Raw genomic sequence first — 18,555 nt, 5'->3', positions numbered from 1 at the left:
TGAAATATATTTATAGTGGCTCCACAGACACCGGAGTCCTCCACAAAGAAAGCAACAAAATCCTAATAAAGAAGGGTGTCAGGCAGGGAGATATGATCTCTCTAATGCTATTCACAGCGTGTTTACAGGAGGTATTCAGATACCTGGATTGGGAAGAATTGGGAATAAGAGTTAATGGAGAATACCTTAGTAACTTGCGATTCGCTGATGATATTGCCTTGCTTAGTAACTCAGGGGACCAATTGCAATGCATGCTCACTGACCTGGAGAGGCAAAGCAGAAGAATGGGTCTAAAAATTGATCTGCAGAAAACTAAAGTATGTTTAACAGTCTCGGAAGAGAACAGCAATTTACAATAGGTAACGAGGCACTGGAAGTGGTAAGGGAATACATCTACTTAGGGCAGGTAGTGACGGCGGATCCGAATCATGAGAAGGAAATAGCCAGAAGAATAATAATGGGCTGGGGTGCGTTTGGCAGGCATTCTCAGATCATGAACAGCAGGTTGCCATTATCCCTCAAGAGAAAAGTGTATAATAGCTGTGTCTTACCAGTGCTCACCTACGGGGCAGAAACCTGGAGGCTTACGAAAAGGGTTCTACTTAAATTCAGGACGACGCAACGAGCTATGGAAAGAAGAATGATGGGTGTAACGTTAAGGGATAAGAAAAGGGCAGATTGGGTGAGGGAACAAACGCGAGTTAATGACATCTTAGTTGAAGTCAAAAAAAAAAAAGAAACGGGGGTGCATGGGCAGGACATGTAATGCGGAGGGAAGATAACCGATGGTCATTAAGGGTTACGGACTGGATTCCAGGGGAAGGTAAGCGTAGCAGGGGGCGGCAGAAAGTTGGGTGGGCGGATGAGATTAAGAAGTTTGCAGGGACGACATGGCCATAATTAGTACATGACCGGGGTTGTTGGAGAAGTATGGGAGAGGCCTTTGCCCTGCAGTGGGCGTAATCAGGCTGATGATGATGATGAATTAAAAGCTACCTTCGTGATTTGGCACGGATAACTGTATACGTAGAAATTAGGTGTTTCTATAGGTTCTTGCGTGGCGACAATATTAGGTTCTATTTTTCCTGACACGGCAGATAGTGCTATAAACGCCAAGCTTCAAGAGAGTGTATCAGTCTACAGATGGACGAATATTTGATATTTTTTGGCAGATCGCGTGCTTCACAGAGAATGGAAGACATTGTCGATTGCTTTGAAAAAGAAGCCGTGGGTTTAAAATTCACCGCCGAGCTTTTGGTGAATGAATGTTGGTGGAGATCATGTTCGCTGGCACTACAATCTACGATCTGCAAAACCGGTTTTAGATTTCGCGCCGGGGCAGTCAAAAATTGTGAAATACGGAATTTCTCTGCCGTGCTCACGCGTGGCCCTGGAAAAAACTTACATGCAGAAGCTAAGCACGAGTTTCCGAATGCAAGTGCATCGCCAGTGGCCGCAGGTTACCGCATGTGGCTCATCACATGAGTTTGTGGAAACTTCGTGTTCTTTGCAAAGCAAGGAAAATGCGTACGTCGCCCGTCGGTTCAAAATGAAGCAAACGAAAAATTGGCACCTATTCTCTAGGCACACAAAACTTCACATGGCCTTACGTATTTGGCAGAGCGTTATGGTGCTCGGGTGGCATTTTCTGCACCAAACAGGCTCAGTCGCATTTGCTTCAATGTGCACAGAAGGGCACAGACCAAGTCACTGGCTGACAGAAGGTGCAGCCGGAAACATGTTAATCGTTTTCTCGAGTGTGGCCCAAGAGTAGTATACAAAATTCCCCTAAGCTGTGGTCAAATTACGTTGTTCCAACAGGCATGTTCCTATGGGTGGGTAGCGCAACCTGGACTAAGGAAGGAGGAAGTACACAACACAGTCTCCAGGTGTTCCTCTTGTCCTTAGTTCGGGTTGCGCTGCCCACCCATGGGAACATGTTCAATCACCAACTCACCCAGCTTGCCGTCTTAATTCAACAGGCAGATGTGCGAACATACGCCTCTGAGAGCACAGAAATTCATTAAGCGGCGCACCATCCTCTCATCTCGCCTTACATTGGAAATCGTGTCTTTGTAAACCCATCTTCAAAAACACGGTCATTTTGTTCCGTCGCCCTAACCAAACCCAACGAGAAATTTCCGAAGCCTACCATATCACCAAAAGCGCCGCGTTGCGTGTAAGCCAATTATACTGATTACCACATGATAAATAATTCCATTTTGTTGATCAATGTTCACACGTGCCATAAATGCATGCTGTTCTTTGTGCCTCGTCGTCACAAGCGCGAAGCGTCCATTTTCTATATATGCCTTTTCCGTGCGTGCATTAAATATAAGTTGTGAGCGCGTGTGGTGCATGTTTCTTCTGCTACTGCATTTGTGTTTTTAGCTCTCTATGTTTTTATTGCGACGTCAACCGCGTGCGACAATGCCAGCATTCATTCAAAGTTTACCCAGTGGCGTTATCTGAAAACTAGTTCCGACATGAAATAACGTTTTCTCCCAAATTCTTTCAGAATAAAAATTACTTTTGGAGATCATCTTGTGAGTTAATGGAGTCCCTGCCTTCTTCCTGTCTGCACAGCTCTGACGCGTCCGGAAATTTCCTTTTCTTCTTCTCTTTTTTCGCTTGCAAACGCCACCAAGCCGCATCTTGTATTCATTGTTTGGAACTTTTCGAGGCTTCTTAACCTCGAGCGAAAAGACATGTTTACTCGCCTTCGCGGCCCATGTGAAAAGTCATCGTTGACTCTCACCAGGGTTTAGGGGTTTGAAGGTAAAGTAACGGGGCGTCTGCTAACGACGCTCCCCCAGGTAACGGCTTCAAAATGCGAAGGATGTAGTGAAGGAGAGAAGTTATTTGCCACTTATCTTTCTTTGAGCAGGTGTTTCCAGGATGTGACGCTGTGCTTCTCTCTCTCTTTCTCTCTCTCTCTTGACCACTTGGAAGAGCGCAGGAATTGAAAGGCTTAACTGCACGCAAGTGAGAGATACGCAATCAACGAGCGACGAAGAGTGCGAGAAACGGACAGATAGAAGCACTGACTTGCGACTAACTCAGAAGGCAGCTCATTCAAAACTGACAACGCGTAAACTAAGGCAGAAAAAAAAATTGAGACATATCTGCACATAGCTTGCTTGTCGGTGTCTGTTTCTCAGGGTTTTTTCTTACGCCTTTTTATTTCCCAGCGCGCCTCCTGAATTATGAGATGAGTCACCCCATGCACTGACCCACGCTCTTCCTATTTATTTACGAGTACATCATACATATATAAAGGGTGCCCCAGCTAACGTTAGCCCACCGATTAAACAAATGCGGCAGTATATGATTGTTAAACCGAGTATGTCGCGTCATCCGTTGTCGTGTGCAACCAGGATAATTCTTCCTACTAAATACATTAGCAGTTAGAGTACAATTTTCACAGAGAGAGAGAGAGAAGAAACCTTATTAATGAATGGTCCGGCAGTTTCGTTGTGGTGGCCTCAGGTGGCGGCTAGAAGTCTTTGGACTCGGGCGGCATCTTTGGCTTGCCGGACGGCCCAGAGCTGGTCTGTCTTTAGGTCCTCCAACTCTGAACTTTTGAGAGTCGCCTCCCAGCAGCGGCGACGCTGATGGAGAAAGTCCCCGGCGGCCCCCGCAGCCGGGGCGGCATCAGGAAGTAGCGAGCTCGAGGCTTCCCGTACTGTGGTAACGGCCGCGATTACGGACGCGTCGCGAACGGATGTGGTCCCATTACCGTGGTTGCCGGCACATTTCCAGAGCATGCGTCGCAGCGTTGCTCGCTGTCCGCAAGCTTTACAGACATCTGTTGGATATAAACTCGCGTAGCAGTGATGTAGGACCGCGGGGCTAGGGTAGGTGTGTGTCTGGAGCAAGCGTAAAGTTACGGCCTCATTCCTGTTTAACTTGTGTGGTGGCGGGAATGTGCGTCTTTGGAGTCTGTAGTGTTGGGTGAGGTCTCTGAACGTGGTCAGGCGATCGCCCCACGCCCATTGTGAATCTTTTTGCCGCATTTCTGTTGTAGTGTCCCGATCAGGCAGATCCGATGCCCTGCTCTCGGGGACGAAGGCGGCGGCCACATAATCTGCGGCGGCTCGGTGTGTGAGACCTCGAGCCGTGGCGTGGGCCGCCTCGTTGCCCGCGAGCGGGACATCGGTGTGTGCCGGGGTCCAGAGGAGGAAGACCGTTGAATTTTGGGGTTGCGAGGGCGATGATGAGTCGCCGTCGTCACAAATTTGGAGTATGCGGACCGCTTCCCGTGAGACGCGACCGCGCGCGAAGCCGCGGATTGCCGCCTGCGAGTCGCTGATCACGATCGTAGCGCTAGGCACCGTGGCCAGTGCTAGGGCTATTGCGGCTTCTTCGGCCGCCTCCGTGTGTCCCGTGGTCACTGTAGCGCTCGCGAGGCACTTACCCGTGCGGTCTACAACCGCGATCGCGTGTGCGCTTCTCTCTCCTTCATGTCGCGCAGCGTCTACGTACACTGCCTCGCTGCTGTTGCCAAACTTCTGCTGAAGGTCTCTTGCTTGTTTGTTGCGTCTCGCGGCGTGGTGCGTCGGGTGCATGTTTTTGGGAAACCGCGGGATGATCAGGCGGTCGCGGACCGAGGCCTGAACCGTCATCTTTTCTCCATGCTGAGTGTAGTACGCGATGCCGAGTGACTCGAGGATGTCGTGCAATGTCGTGCGCCTCGATTTGTAGCACTATTTCTATTTCGCGCTGCTATGAAGGGCAGCCCGCAAAAAATAATTAAGGTGGGCATAATGTGCTGGAATCGACTGAAATAGATGTTGTAGGAAGCAATAACAGTTTTGCGATGGTAAGTAACGCGTTCAAATCGAAACTTTAAAAGTTGAGATAGTGTATAGACAGCGACAAGGTAATTAGTACACGAAAGTAATCGTGGTAGAACGAGAGGATTGATGATCCAACAATGTAGGTCTCATAATCGTATATCGCGGCAGTCTTTTTGAAGCGCTTGCCTAACATTAGGTGAGAAGAGATAACAGGTAGAGCGCGGTAAAGAAAAGGAGTACGAACCGGGGACATACGTTCGCAAGCACACCTAATAAATGCGCTCAACCAAAACACAAAAAATAAAATGCTAGATTTTCAGTGCACTGTGCTTGCAAACTAAAATTCACGCAAAACCTCCACTGGGGTTATCTAAGTGTGCGTAAGCATGTGCCACGTGCTAATCTCCACGAACCCCAGTGTCATTATCAATGTTATCAAACTTGATCGGACTAGTATAAACACTTATCAGCCCTGTTCCGTTGTTACTACCGTTATTGAACTATATCCTACCTTTATCAGCTCTCATCGCTTGTTATCAACCTCATCAGACTCGATGGGACCCTTATCAACCCTTATTGTTCGTCATCAACCTTAACGTAATCGATCAGATTCCTATCACCGCTAGGATTTCCTTATCAACACTATCGGGATTGATCCGACCCTTATCTACCTTATCAGAATTGCTCCCGCCACTTATCGCCTTTATCGCTCGTTCAGAGCTTATTCATCCGCGTCGAAACATTATCAACCGTGATGAGATCAATATGACCCATCATCACTCCTTATCCCCATGGACTCATTGACTGGCTACCTGTCTGTGTCGCGCAACGCGAATTGCATGAGCCCTCAGATCTGGGCCATTTAGGTCGGCGAAAGGACGCCGCAACGGAAGGCGCATCAAGCGACAACCGAAACGCATCGGGAATATGGAATGTTTCGGTATAAATTTCGCAAAATCGGAATTTAGGATTCCTAGTGTCTACAATGCTCCAAGTCAGATCTACATGGGGTCCTACACGCGGCTTTTATTCCACCATCACCAAATCTTTCAAGAAAATCTTCATAGAAACGCTTTTCCCTTGACATTTGTTCTTTGCCACCTGTACAACAGAATAACCTTGTTGAGATATAGTCACTTTCTGCCAGCATAGGTGTTTAGCCCAGTGCGGAAGACACTCGGCTTCTGGGCGTGTGGTCGCAGGTTCGGAACTAACCACCGAGAGTGCCTTAGAACGCAGGCGCATGCTCCTGTGTTGAGCGTCGGCGTGCCTTGGCGTCGTTCCTCGGCATAACCGAGCGTATAAACACAGCCAAAGATGGACGCGAAGCGCTACGGGATATGAATGGAGAGAACGCGAGAAGGAAAGAGGAGGAGGAGAGTGTGGCGAAAGGATGAGCAGGAAAGTAGGGTGCTGCACGAGACTACGACATGGCGCCTTTGTATTTGTAACCTGATTCTATGTGTGACGCGAATTGTATAGTACTTTTTGGAAGCCACACGGTTGCACTGGAAGCTTCGATGAATCATGAATAACAGCCGAGGCGCTTGACCCCAAGCTCGGATTTTCGACTAACGCCGACTCTATCTGCTCGCCGCTATCGTTGTACTTGTGTGTTACTTGTTTTGCAACGCTTCGCTCCGTTGGCAACGAGCAGCAAGAGACAGATTTTTTGCGCCAGCCAATACATTGAGAAGTGCAAATACGCATAGAGCTGTGCTCAAATTTCGTATTAGGGAATATCATAATCGCCTGTGAATTTTGTTCCTTTCAAAATTATTCTCTTCTTTTATATGTTTATTTCTTTATAGCGATTCGTCTTACGCGACGGAAGGTCTTCATTCCCCGTTGGGTAGGCATAGAAATGCTCACGCATTTAATATCACCGCAAGAACGAGTCGCCCGATAGGAAATCAGGCACCGCAACGGCGTACCGCAGGTGTGTGGTAGAAGTGCATGCTTGCGTGTGGAAATGTGAGGCACGTTTGCACGTATGCATTACCAATCCCATGATACACTTCACGTCATACTGGAAGAGGCATTTCCAGACGTGTTGCGTGGAAATCCTTATTGAAGTGCAGGGAGTGTTGGTAAGCAACAAATACCAACGGCAAAAACGGCATAGTTCCTGAGCCCTCCTTGAACTTCAGCGTGCTCAAGCACGCCCGGAGAGATTGCTTCAGCTTCTGTGTTCGGCCATGGAGGCCTTACATAAAAGTGGCGAAATATAAAAAAAAATACATGTGTAGTAAGATTTATGTGCACATTAAATAAACATGGGTGGCTGAAATAATCAGCAGCCCTTCACTAAGACGTTCCTCTGAATCATATTGCGGTTCTGACAGGAAAACCCGCGGAACTATTTGTTCTTATTTGCTACGCAATTCTCTCCGCAATGCCGCTTCTGCGCAGAGCCCGGGTCCCTCAGGCACAAAGTAGAGGAATGCAAAGAGGCCCCATTAAATCCTCCGAACCCTTACCACACCAACGAGTTTTGCGAGAGAGCCTTGGCCAGCTCCGACCTCGAGGATCAGCAACGGCTGATTGCGAAGGCCCATGACGTGGCCCGAGCTCAAGGCATTCTGGAATGAGGACGCCTTTCCAAAGCTGCATTTACCAAATAAACATGTTTATTCTCGCTCTCTTGTAAATCTCAGAGGCACGCCGGGAGCTCAATGAAAAAAAAGCAAACAATTATTTTGGCTTGGCAGGTGCTTATCTGATGCCTTATCTGATTTGTTTAGCGTTCCTCATGCTGCTTTAGATTGGCGCACGACAAAGGCACTTTAGAATTTTGTTCCTGCCTCAGACCTTCACCAAGCCATGTGGCACTTACTCCATTGCTGTATTTTCCTTGTCACAGAATGTGCGTGCTCTCTTTTTTTCCCTTATTTTTTTCCATTCATGAATTAGTAGCATGATATTTTTTAATATATGTAGTGAACATTTTTCTTTCTGATTTTATCGTTCAACCTGATGACAAATTCGAGTAGCATGCAGATTTTTCTAGACTATCATTTCCAACTACCATTAAAATACCTCTCCTCTATTATGTCTCGTGCAAAAAGGGGAAGTGCTAAAACGTCAAAATCCATGGACTTGTTTTTTGTAATAGCCATCAATCATGCACTCCAGGAGGATGTTTGCTTCGCCGTGGTATTTCGTATACAGCATAAAACATCGACACCGATAGCTTAGAGGTAGAGCATTCACCTCGCATGCAAGAGGACCGAGGTTGGAATCCCTGTGCCACGCAATTTTCCACCGCATTAAAAAAATTCCGCGTGTTCATAAAATGGCATAAACGAGCCTGGAATGCGACGAGATCCCAGTGACAAGAACCGGTAACGCATACCCTCACCATAGCAGGATCGGCCACGCTGGTGCAGTACTTGGCCATAACTTCAATGCCTTCAATGCGACTTCAATGCCAGTGTAGGCAAGAAGCAGGCTAGAGACAAGTTGGTGGGGGAATATGGCATAGGTTATAGTAACAGCAGGGGAGAGTTATGATTAGAGTTTGCGGAACGGAATAATCTGCGGATATTCGATACCTTGTTCCGCAAGCGGGATAACCGAAAGTGGACGTAGAGGAAACCGAATGGCGAGACTAGAAATGACATAGACTTCATACTCTGCGCTAACCCTCGCACAATACAACATGTGGACGGCCTCACCAAGGTGCGCTGCAGTGACCATCAGATGGTAAGATCTCGAATTAGCCCAGACATGGGGAGGGAACGGAAGAAACTGGTACATAAGAATCCGATCAATGAGTTAGCGGTAAGAGGGAAAATAGAGGAATTCCGGATCAAGCTAAAGAACAGGTATTCGGCTTTAACTCAGGAAGAGGACGTTAGTGTGAATGAATGACTATCTTATGGGCATCATGAAGGAGTGTGCAATAGAAGTCGGTGGTAACTTCGTTAGACAGGATTCAGGTAAGTTATCACAGGGGACGAAAAATCTCATTAAGAAACGCCAATGTATGAGAGCCCCTAACCTTCCAACTAGAATAGAACTGGCAGAACTTTCGAAGTTAATCAACAGGCGTAAGATGGCTGACATAAGGGAATATAATACGGATAGAATTGAGCATTCTCTCAGGAACGGAGGAATGTAGTCAAAGAAACTAGGTAATAGGCAAGAAATCAGATATATGCGTGATGAGACAAAGCCGGCAATATCATTACTAATATGGATAAGATAGTTCAAGTGACTGGAGGGTTTTATAGAGATTTATACAGTACCAGAGACACCCAGGGAGATATTGGAAGAGGGAATAGTCTAGACAAATTTGACATCCCACAAGTAACGCCGGAAAAAGTGAAGAAAGCTTTGGGAGGTATGCAAAGGGGGTAGGCAGCTGGTGAGTACCACGTTACTGCAGATTTGTTGAAAGATGGTGGGCAGATTGTTCTAGAAAAACTGGCCACCCTGTATACGCAATGCCTCATGACCTCGATAGTACCTGAATCTTGCAAGAACGCCAACATAATCTTAATCCACAAGAAAGGGGACGCGAAAGACATGAAAAATTATAGACCAATCAACTTACTGTCCGTTGTCTATAAAGTATTTACTAAGGTAATCTCAAATAGAATCAGGAACACCTTAAACTTCTGTCAATCAAAGGACCAGGCAGGATTTCGTAAAGGCTACTCAACAACAGATCATATTCACACTATCAAACAGCTGATAGAGGAATGTTCGGAATATAAAGAACCCTTATATATAGCTGACCTTTTATATAGTTGATTACGAGAAAGCATTTGATTCAGTCGAAACCTCAACAGCCATGCAGGCATTACAAAATCAGGGTGTAGGCGAGCCGTATGTAAAAATACTGAGAGACATCTATAACGGCTCCACAGCCACCGTAGTCCTCCATAAAGAAAGCAACAAAATCCCAATAAAGAAGAGCGTCAGGCTGGCAGATGCGATCTCTCCAATGCTATTCACGTCGTGTTTACAGGAGGCATTGAGAGACCTGCATTGTGAAGAATTGGAGATAAGAGTTAATGGAGAATACCTTAGTAACTTACGATTCGTTGATGATATTGCCTTGCTTAGTAACTCAGGGAACCAATTGCAACGCATGCTCACAGACCTGGACAGGTAAAGCGGAAGGGTGGGTCTAAAATTTAATCTTCAGAAAACTAAAGTAATTTTTAGCAGTCTCGGAAGAGAACAGCAGTTTACGATAGGTAGCGAGGCACTGGAAGTGGGAAGGGAATACATCTACTTAGGGCAGGTAGCGACCGCAGATCCGGATCATGGGATGGAAATAAGCAGAATAACAATGGGCTGGGGTCCGTTTGGAAGGCGTTCTCAGATCACGAACAGCAGGTTGCCATTATCCCTGAATACAAAGGTGTAGTACAACTGTGTCTTACCAGTACTCACCTACGGGGCAGAAACCTGGAGGTTTACGAAAAAAGTTCTACTTAAATTGAGGACGACGCAACGAGCTATGGATAAAAGAATGATGAGTGTAACAACGGATAACAAAAGAGCAGATTGGGTGAGGAAACAAACGCGAGGTAATGACATCTTAGTTGGAACGAAGAAAAAGAAATGGGCACTGGCAGGGCATGCAATGAGGAGGGTAAGATAAGCGGTGGTCATTATTGGTTACGGACTAGATTCCAAGGCAAGGGAAGCGTAGCAGGGGGTGGCACAAAATTAGGTGGGTGGATGAGATTTGGAAGTTTGCAGGGACAACATGGCCACAATTAGTGCATGACAGGGGTAGTTGGAGAAGTATGGGAGAAGCTTTTGGCCTGTAGTGAGCGTAGATAGGCTGATGATGACACAACTTCGATGGAATTGATTGAGTGGCCCGTGTGCCGTAGGCTATGGGTACGAGAGCAAGCCTGCGAGGGTGCGCTTGGAAGGCTATGGCTTGATGTGTTTAGTCTTATTGCTCGCCTGGTGTTAGAAATCATGAAACCGAGTGCGCGATAGAGCAGGAAAGCGCATGCCCTGTTCTGTAGACCGGCCGTGGCTACACTTTATGGTCCGCGTGGCTGGGCGAATACGCCGCTTGCGCCCCAAATTTTGGAAGCCATCTTCCGCGGGTGTCATCTTCGGCTCACGGGGAGGCCAAGAGGCTGGTCGTTTCATGCTTGCGGCCTTGCCGGCTGCCTAGCGTATAGAAGTGAGCTTCGCAGCTTTGGCACCATTGAAATGTGGAAACGAGCTGCAGCAGCAAGCCTTCGCTGTGAAAAAAAAAAACAAAAAAAGACAGGCGTGATCGCTCCTGTCGGTGCTCCTTGTCGCACCAGCGTTATGACACCGAGGCTCGCATTCATCGTTTGGGACCTGTTCCTGTTTGCTCCTGCGCGCGTGACCCCGTGATTGTTTATGCAATAGGCGAATGTGTGCTGCAAGGAATACCACTCACTAAAGGAGCATTTCTTGCACGATTGCCTCATAGGTGGCCATGGCTTTCAATGTCTCACCTTTCGTGTGAAACTGCGTCATTTTTGTTTGTTTGTTGTGTGCAGACGGGGGGGGGGGGAGGTGCTTAGTTAAGCTGTCTTTACATTACAGGATCAAGCGCCGCCAGTTACGCTGATTGTAGTGCCACACCAAAACCATGCATGTGTAGCGACTAATTTCGTAGTACAATTTGCAGTTTGCACAACACATTGTGACGTGTGTGCCTGAAGGAAAAACGAATTGTTAGTTTGCAATATATGTCTCTGATTTTAACGCAAACACCTCTGCAACAAATCGCGCATGGAATAGAGCTCGATTACGGTTTTCTAGCTGCACTACATTAAAAGGCGCACAATAGTGGAGATAAAAATTGCAGTGCGCCATTGCGTAATCGAGAAAAGTGAACCCAGAATAAGTTTTCCTGGAGCTCTTTCTTGTCATGATTGCACAATTCAAGCAGTTTCACTGTTAGAAGCATGCTGAATAATTAGGAGAGTTCAAACTACCACTGTGTCGAAATACCCGCTCTAATACGGGCTACAAAGTGTGTGGTGTTGGTTTAGTTTTCTCTCGCATTTCGGATAGAACGAGTTTGTCTTTCCTAACGTGCGAAACTGCAATGCGTTTCCCCATTTCTGAGAAAGGATATATTTGTTACAGCATTTGGGATGGAATTTGCAGTCTATAGACGCATGTTCCCGTGAGCATTCTCAGCATTGTTGTCATGAAACGATTTATGTTTTTTTCCGAATTCAAATTACACCGCAGTTGCTTCATCCGAGGCCCTCATACATGCTTGCAAATCTGCTCTCACCTTACTCTACTCATTTTACAAATCAACACTCCTGTGATGGCGCTGCTTCGAAACTTTAAAAACAGATCAATAGCAATCGTGAATATGATACGCCTTTGCTGCCGCAGCTCAACACCACTCTCCTCCGTCCCTCTATTCTTTCCTCCCACGCCCCCATGGACTTTTGCGCGACAGAACACGGCACGTTTGCTCTCCGCTTTCCTCCCTAGCGTGCGCCCGATTAAGCCCGCGATCGGCGCCCTCTCCCCCCCCCCTCCCCCCATCGTGATTCACTCGCACATACAGCGCATGGCGCGCTGTGACGGTGTTATTGCCCTTGCATTTCCTACGGGACATCACGATGACGGCTAGATTGCGCATGGAGTGACCATATAATTGCTATCGCAATAACATTAAAACTTATCAGAGAGAATGCCCATAAGGTCAGATTTATGCATAGCTATAGGAATAGGCAGAGCTTGATAGGAAAAGAATGGGGAAGCCTGTAGGATGTGTGCGCGAAATAAAATTTGGGGATGGCTCAACTTACAATTTGGAGGTAGGCCAGTTGAAATTTGGGATTACGCGAACTGAAATCTGGGCGTATGCTTGCGCATGCTTATAAAGCTTCTGTGAAGTTTCTGCATGCTTTCCTTGATCACCTCGGGTTTTTTTATGGGGACATTAATTTATACACGAGCTTTTATTTACATTTCGCTCGCATTGAAATGCGGCCGCCCCGGCCGGGGATCGCGCCCGTGACCTCGAGATTGGAAGTGATACCCTATTAGTAGCCACCGCGGTGGCCTAAATGAACTTTGCAGGCAACCTAGAAACAAGCAAGCGAATTGATAGAGACAAACGAATTATCCTCCCTGTCGACATTGGCTGCATCGTTGAAGAGTTGCCTCGGTCATTTAGAAGTTTGACGCTCATTAAAGCGGTGCGACAGGTATACGCGTATAATGCCGCTAGCAGCATCGGTTACGAAGGACTCGATGTATTCCCATCAGTTCGTTGAAAATAGTCAACCGTAGTAGTTCCGCTAATCGAAATCTCCCGTTGAAGTGCTCACTGGCATCTATTCGAAGGTTTGACACCCATTAAATCGGTGCGACAAATACATGCATAACGCCGCTAACAGCATTGGTTACGCAGGATTCGCAATAGTCTCATCGCCTCGCTGTAAATAGTTAGACAGAGTAGTTTCGCTAATCGAAATCATCCACTGAAGCGCTCACTGGCATCCATTCGAAAGTTTGACGCCCATTAAAGCCGTGCGACAGTTATCTGCATAATGCCGCTAGCAGCATTGGTTACGCAGGACTTTCAATATTCCCATCGGCTCGTTGAAAACAGCCAGCCGTAGTAGTTTCGCTAATCGAAAGCACCCGCTGAAATGCTCAGCGGCATCGACTCGACAAAGTGCCGAGCTGCTCTGCCACGCGACTGGAGGGCGGCCAATGAGGCGGCAGTGTTTGGGTCTCGAGCAAAATCTTATACAAAACAGAATAAAAGCTGAGCCGTGCTTTTCACAGCGCAGAAGGCAACGATGTCCCTTGTTCAGGAACGAATAACAACACCCACTGACGGATGGGGTCTTCGCAGTGGGAAATACCGACTAGGAACGAGCTCGCCACTACAAACGGCCTAAATAAGCGGTCCATCTGCATGCGGTCATTCAAAAAAAAGAAAAGTGGGAACCATTGCCAGCCATGTTCGCTCCGCACTTGCACGGACCATTGATTTCTCGCTTGTTGCATCGCTTTATTGCTGCCGTTGTCAGTAAGGAATGAACCTTGCATCTTTTTCGCCTGCTTTCTTAGCCGGCCCCTTCAGGTGACCGCGGAAAAGAATGGGATCGGCTTTTATCGACCCGTTTCCCGCTCTTTATGACTCCGTGCCGTAGCGCGAAGGTTATTGATATTTAATGCTATAGCAACTGCATGGACGCTCCAAGCGCATTTTAGCCGTAGGAGTCGTCGTCGCCGTCATGTTCCGTATAATGTACATGGGCGATAGCACCATCGGCGCGCGCCCTGGGATGTATCCGCAAGTGAAGGCGTGCGACGGGAGCCGACAATCGCGACTCAGTCGCGCCCGCCTGAGAGAGACGAAAGTGGGCAGGAAGCGCGTACTCGAGGCACCCAACGTTGCGAGGCACCGTGGTAGACATCACGAATGTCCTTTCGCTCGCTGCTGCTGCCGTGTTTCCTCACGCCAACGTTCTGATAGCGAGTTCCCCCTGTCATGGAGTCAGATGTATTGATGTTTGCTTGTGGACGCTTGACACCATACTTGTTGATTTCTTTAACGTACCTTTAACGTTTCTTTAAAGTTTATAAGGTTATACAGCGGATAAAGCTCCCATCCTTACTTCGTATAGCTGTCCACTAATTTGATATCGTAATTGATGCTTAGAGTTTAGGGCGAAACTGCGACAATATTTTGTGTTTTTGCCGTAAGGCATAATTGTTAAGGATATATTTGACGACGCGCCTGGGGTGAAAGTTCAGTATATTGGTCATATACAAAGGCTTCGCAAACAACCAGGAAAGCGTCGCGTTATCGTACATATTCAGCAGGTTAAGGAGTAGCAATCTAGACAAGGCAACGATAAGCACCTTAAAGAGTCCGATATTTTCACCCCGACCATCCACTCTCAGCTCAGTCGAAGAAAGCACAAATTTATTTGCCAAAGGCTAAGGATGAAAAGCTACAGGGAAAGAAAGTGGCGTCCATTCAGGATAAGCTTAAGATCGATCAGAAACTTTCCGCCTCGGATCAGTCGCCGAACAAAGATGCTCAAGCAGGTGACTATGACACTTGGCAGATACATATATATGACGCTGCTCACCTGTTCGAAAAAAAAAGAACTAAGACATGACTGTACTTTGCATTGTAAATTAAACAGAAATACTGGAAATATTGTTGTTTCACGACCCAGTTATAATGGCCATTACAGAGATGTGATTGTGCAGTCAGTATAACAATGAGGGTATATTTACTCTTACGTGCAGCGTTTTCGGAAGGACAGGCCTTCTCAGGTAGGCGGTGTGGAACTTCTTACTAAAAACTGAACTGAGGTGGTATTGCTATAGGAGGTAGACTAAACTGAATGTATGTGCTTAAGTGCACGCTGCTGGTGTCGCAGTTTTGTACTATGCAATGTATAAACTTCCAAATTCTACACCGAATCACTTATGTAGACTACGAGACGGCGTCGACGAATACCAGTATAGCCGGATTCTTCTGCTCGGGTGTTTTAACTTACTAAATGTAAATTTGGAGCACCTTCATGCCGAGCAATATTACGAAAAACACGTGAACGTTATTTCGGAGATTATACTAACGCATGATTTAATGAAAACTGTTCAACATCGAACGTCTGTCCAAGGGCGCTACTCCATACTTTTCTGTTCAAATAAATGCTATCGGCCTTCCACGATTTGTCAAAAAATTTTCCGTCCACCATCCACTGTGCGTTTCGGGCGCGCGACGTCACGAAAACTACAAAAACGCCCCAACTGATTGATATGGTCACACTGATTATGCATGGTTAGACTGAACCAATTACTGAACTGCAGTAATTACTGATTACTGGACTGAACTGATTAGACTGACAACAGCGTTAGGCGCTCTCAGTCCTTAGCCAATTAACATCTGCACAATTAGTGTCTGGTGCTGGGTAATCTGAAAACGGACCACGCTGGAACTACGATCCCGCACGCTGCCGTCTACCATGCCCAACGATGCATCCCCGCTGGCGCCGATTCCTACATCGCTCGTGTGCTCCGGTGCACTACGCCAAAGGAATCCTGTTGTTTTCAGCAGCGCGGATGACAACCACGTGGAGGATTGGCTCTCGTCGTAAGAGGGGGTAAGCGCGCAGAACAAATGGGACGATGTCGCAAACCTGAACGACGTGATTTTCTATCTCTCGGGTCTGGCCAGCTTCTGGTGCAAGAGCAATGGGGGGGATTTTCAGGCGTGGGCAGCATGTAACACTTCTTTCGCAGACGTATGTGGCCTCGCTGCGGTTCGCAAGCGGCGCGCAGAGCAGCGTTTGCGCGAACGAGCACAGCAGCCGAGTGAATGATTCGCGAGCGATATCGAATACATTCTAGACCTGCTCAAAAGAGTGAACACGGCCATGTCAGAATCAGACAGAGCCGAGAATACTATGAAATGTATAGAGGACGACGTTTTCAACATGCAACTTGGGCAAAATCCGCGCACTGTGGCAGAAATAATTACTGCTTGTCACAGCTACGAGGAGCTGCGAAGGCAGCGGTTGTTGATCCGCCGGCCTTCTTTGCACGACCAACGCCTGGCTCGACTGGCTGCTGTTTCCAACCGGTCAACGCTACTTGCTGAGATAAAGGCGTTCGTGCGTGAAAAAGTTGCCCGCGAGCTCTCCTTGGTGCCCTTCGCTCAGCGGCAGCATATTCAACAGCCTGCCCCTGGTTTTCTGCCCTCACTCCCCCTCCCCCCCCCCCCCCCGCGAATGAGCAAGAGCACCTTCACAACTGTAATACTTGAGCAAGGCTTGTCTGAGCACAGTCTTGTGAGTTAATCATTAACCATCATTCCTTTTGGTAAAATATGACAGATCGTCTTTTTTGCTACTTTATAGACTATACAGGGGCCAATGACACAGCCATATTACATCATTTAGAAACATGTCTCGCTAATATCGTATATGCCGATGACGGCAAATTTAAAGCCGCTTGCATCTCCTGCATAGATAAATTTGTGCCTAGCAAGCGAAAAGAAATTTGCAAGCAAACGCCTTGGATGCGGCGGAACATCATTAATTTGAATCGCAAAATAAAAAGAACAAAAAAAAAGAAGCGCACTGTTCCTAACTAAATCGGGGAAGTACATGGTAAACTTACAGGCACCGTATACCTGGCAAAGGATTAGTGTTTCAATACGCCGCTATCCAACCTCATTAAAGGCGACCCGCATACGTTCTGGGGCTTCGTCATCGAGACAAAGCGAGTTTCCCAGATACCAGCTAATGGCACTTTAGTTAGTGATCGTAGGAGCATTGCTCAGCTCTCTAATGTTTAGTGTTTGTGTTTTCCCCTAAAGGCGCATGTGCACGTGATGCTTCTGTCTGCTCTTCATATGATGTCAGTTTTCTTGCCCATATTGGTATATTTTCTTGAGTGCTTAATACGAAAACAAAATTTCATGCGGTCCTGACGGTGTTCGCAATGCTTCGCCGATATGCTGAGATTGTCGCAAAGTTTGTTGTCATTATACTTTGTGTTTCTTTGTTGTCCTGAAAGCTGCTAAGTGACTGTAGGACGGCCCGGGTGGTGCATAAATGTAATAAGGGATATCGGCTATTAACACAAATTTATCGTCCGATTTTAGTCATGTCTTTGTACCCGCCGTGGTTGCTAAGTGGCTATGGTGTTGGGCTGCTGAGCACGAGGTCGCGGGATCGAATCCCGGCCACGGCGGCCGCATTTCGATGGGGGCGAAATGCGAAAACACCCGTGTGCTTAGATTTAGGTGCACGTTAAAGAACCCCAGGTGGTCGAAATTTCCGGAGTCCTCCACTACGGCGTGCCTCATAATCAGAAAGTAGCTTTGGCACGTAAAACCCCAATGTCTTTGTGTTGTAGACTAATGGAATATAATGTTGGAAAAATGTACAGAAGTTTTTAAACGACGCTCTATACTGAGTAACTTCCAACATCGGTTTAGAAGAGAGTACTCGACCATTGGGCAAATAATAATTTGACATGTGTACTTGTTTATCGGATGACCACCTTTCATCATCTACCAAGTGTTTTCGCTCAGCGCCGGACGCCCCTTCATGTTTCGTAAATTGCTGGAATGTTATCGAATGTTGCTGGAATAACGCAGGTCGTCCTCCGGCTACCCTGTCCTGGTGGCGTGAAAGCCATCGCCTGGAAGACGTGCTCGTCCCGGGAGGTGACGGCACCGGCGACGCTGCCAGTCAACTCGCTGTGGGGCCCCTCGGCCGCCGAGACCTGCACGCGCAGCTCGTCTGCCGAGCCTCGAACAACAACATCTCCGAGCCGCTCAGCGCATCGGTCGTCATTGACCTCATATGTAAGTTGCAGCGAGGTGTGACCGCGGCCTATGCGTCACGTGAATAGGCAACGAAACACCGTGTTTCAGATGCGAGCGAAAACGCCGAAAAAGAAAAACAATGAAACTAGAAAAGAAAGGAAGAAAACTAATAGGGAAAACAGGGTTACTAACCAGAGTTGCGGTCGGTTGGCTAGCCAACCCTTCTGCGAGAAGGAGAAGTAGTTAAAGGAAGGGAAGACACTAAATAACTTCGCGTATGCGGTGAGCGCCACACAGTCGAAGGCGTTTACACAGGCCCGCCGTTCTAAGGAAAACACGACTGGTTTCACTGCCTTTAAGACCGATGGCCGTAAAGGAGCGGGTCCCACTTCTTAACGTCGGCACGGACAGTAGATGTTTATCGCGTGATCTCAGTGCGCTAAAGGCGAATTGTTATTGTAAATA

The 18,555-nt window shown here is 47.3% G+C and overlaps 1 protein-coding gene across 2 annotated transcripts in view; it reads left to right on the top strand.

Moving 5' to 3' along the window:
- LOC142583305 (nephrin-like) overlaps positions 1 to 18,555 on the top strand; it is a 386,962-nt gene that overhangs the window by 251,120 nt on the left and 117,287 nt on the right. For both annotated transcript variants that reach the window (XM_075693724.1, XM_075693723.1), the window contains exon 4: positions 17,920 to 18,129. In XM_075693724.1, the coding sequence (XP_075549839.1) occupies positions 17,920 to 18,129 (210 nt within the window). The remainder of the gene's footprint in view (positions 1 to 17,919; positions 18,130 to 18,555) is intronic.

This window comes from Dermacentor variabilis, chromosome 5 (assembly GCF_050947875.1).
Source record: "Dermacentor variabilis isolate Ectoservices chromosome 5, ASM5094787v1, whole genome shotgun sequence".
Classification (NCBI taxonomy): Eukaryota; Metazoa; Arthropoda; class Arachnida; order Ixodida; family Ixodidae; genus Dermacentor; species Dermacentor variabilis.
Note: the sequence above shows the minus strand (reverse complement) of the source record. Positions and strands in the feature narration are given on the sequence as shown.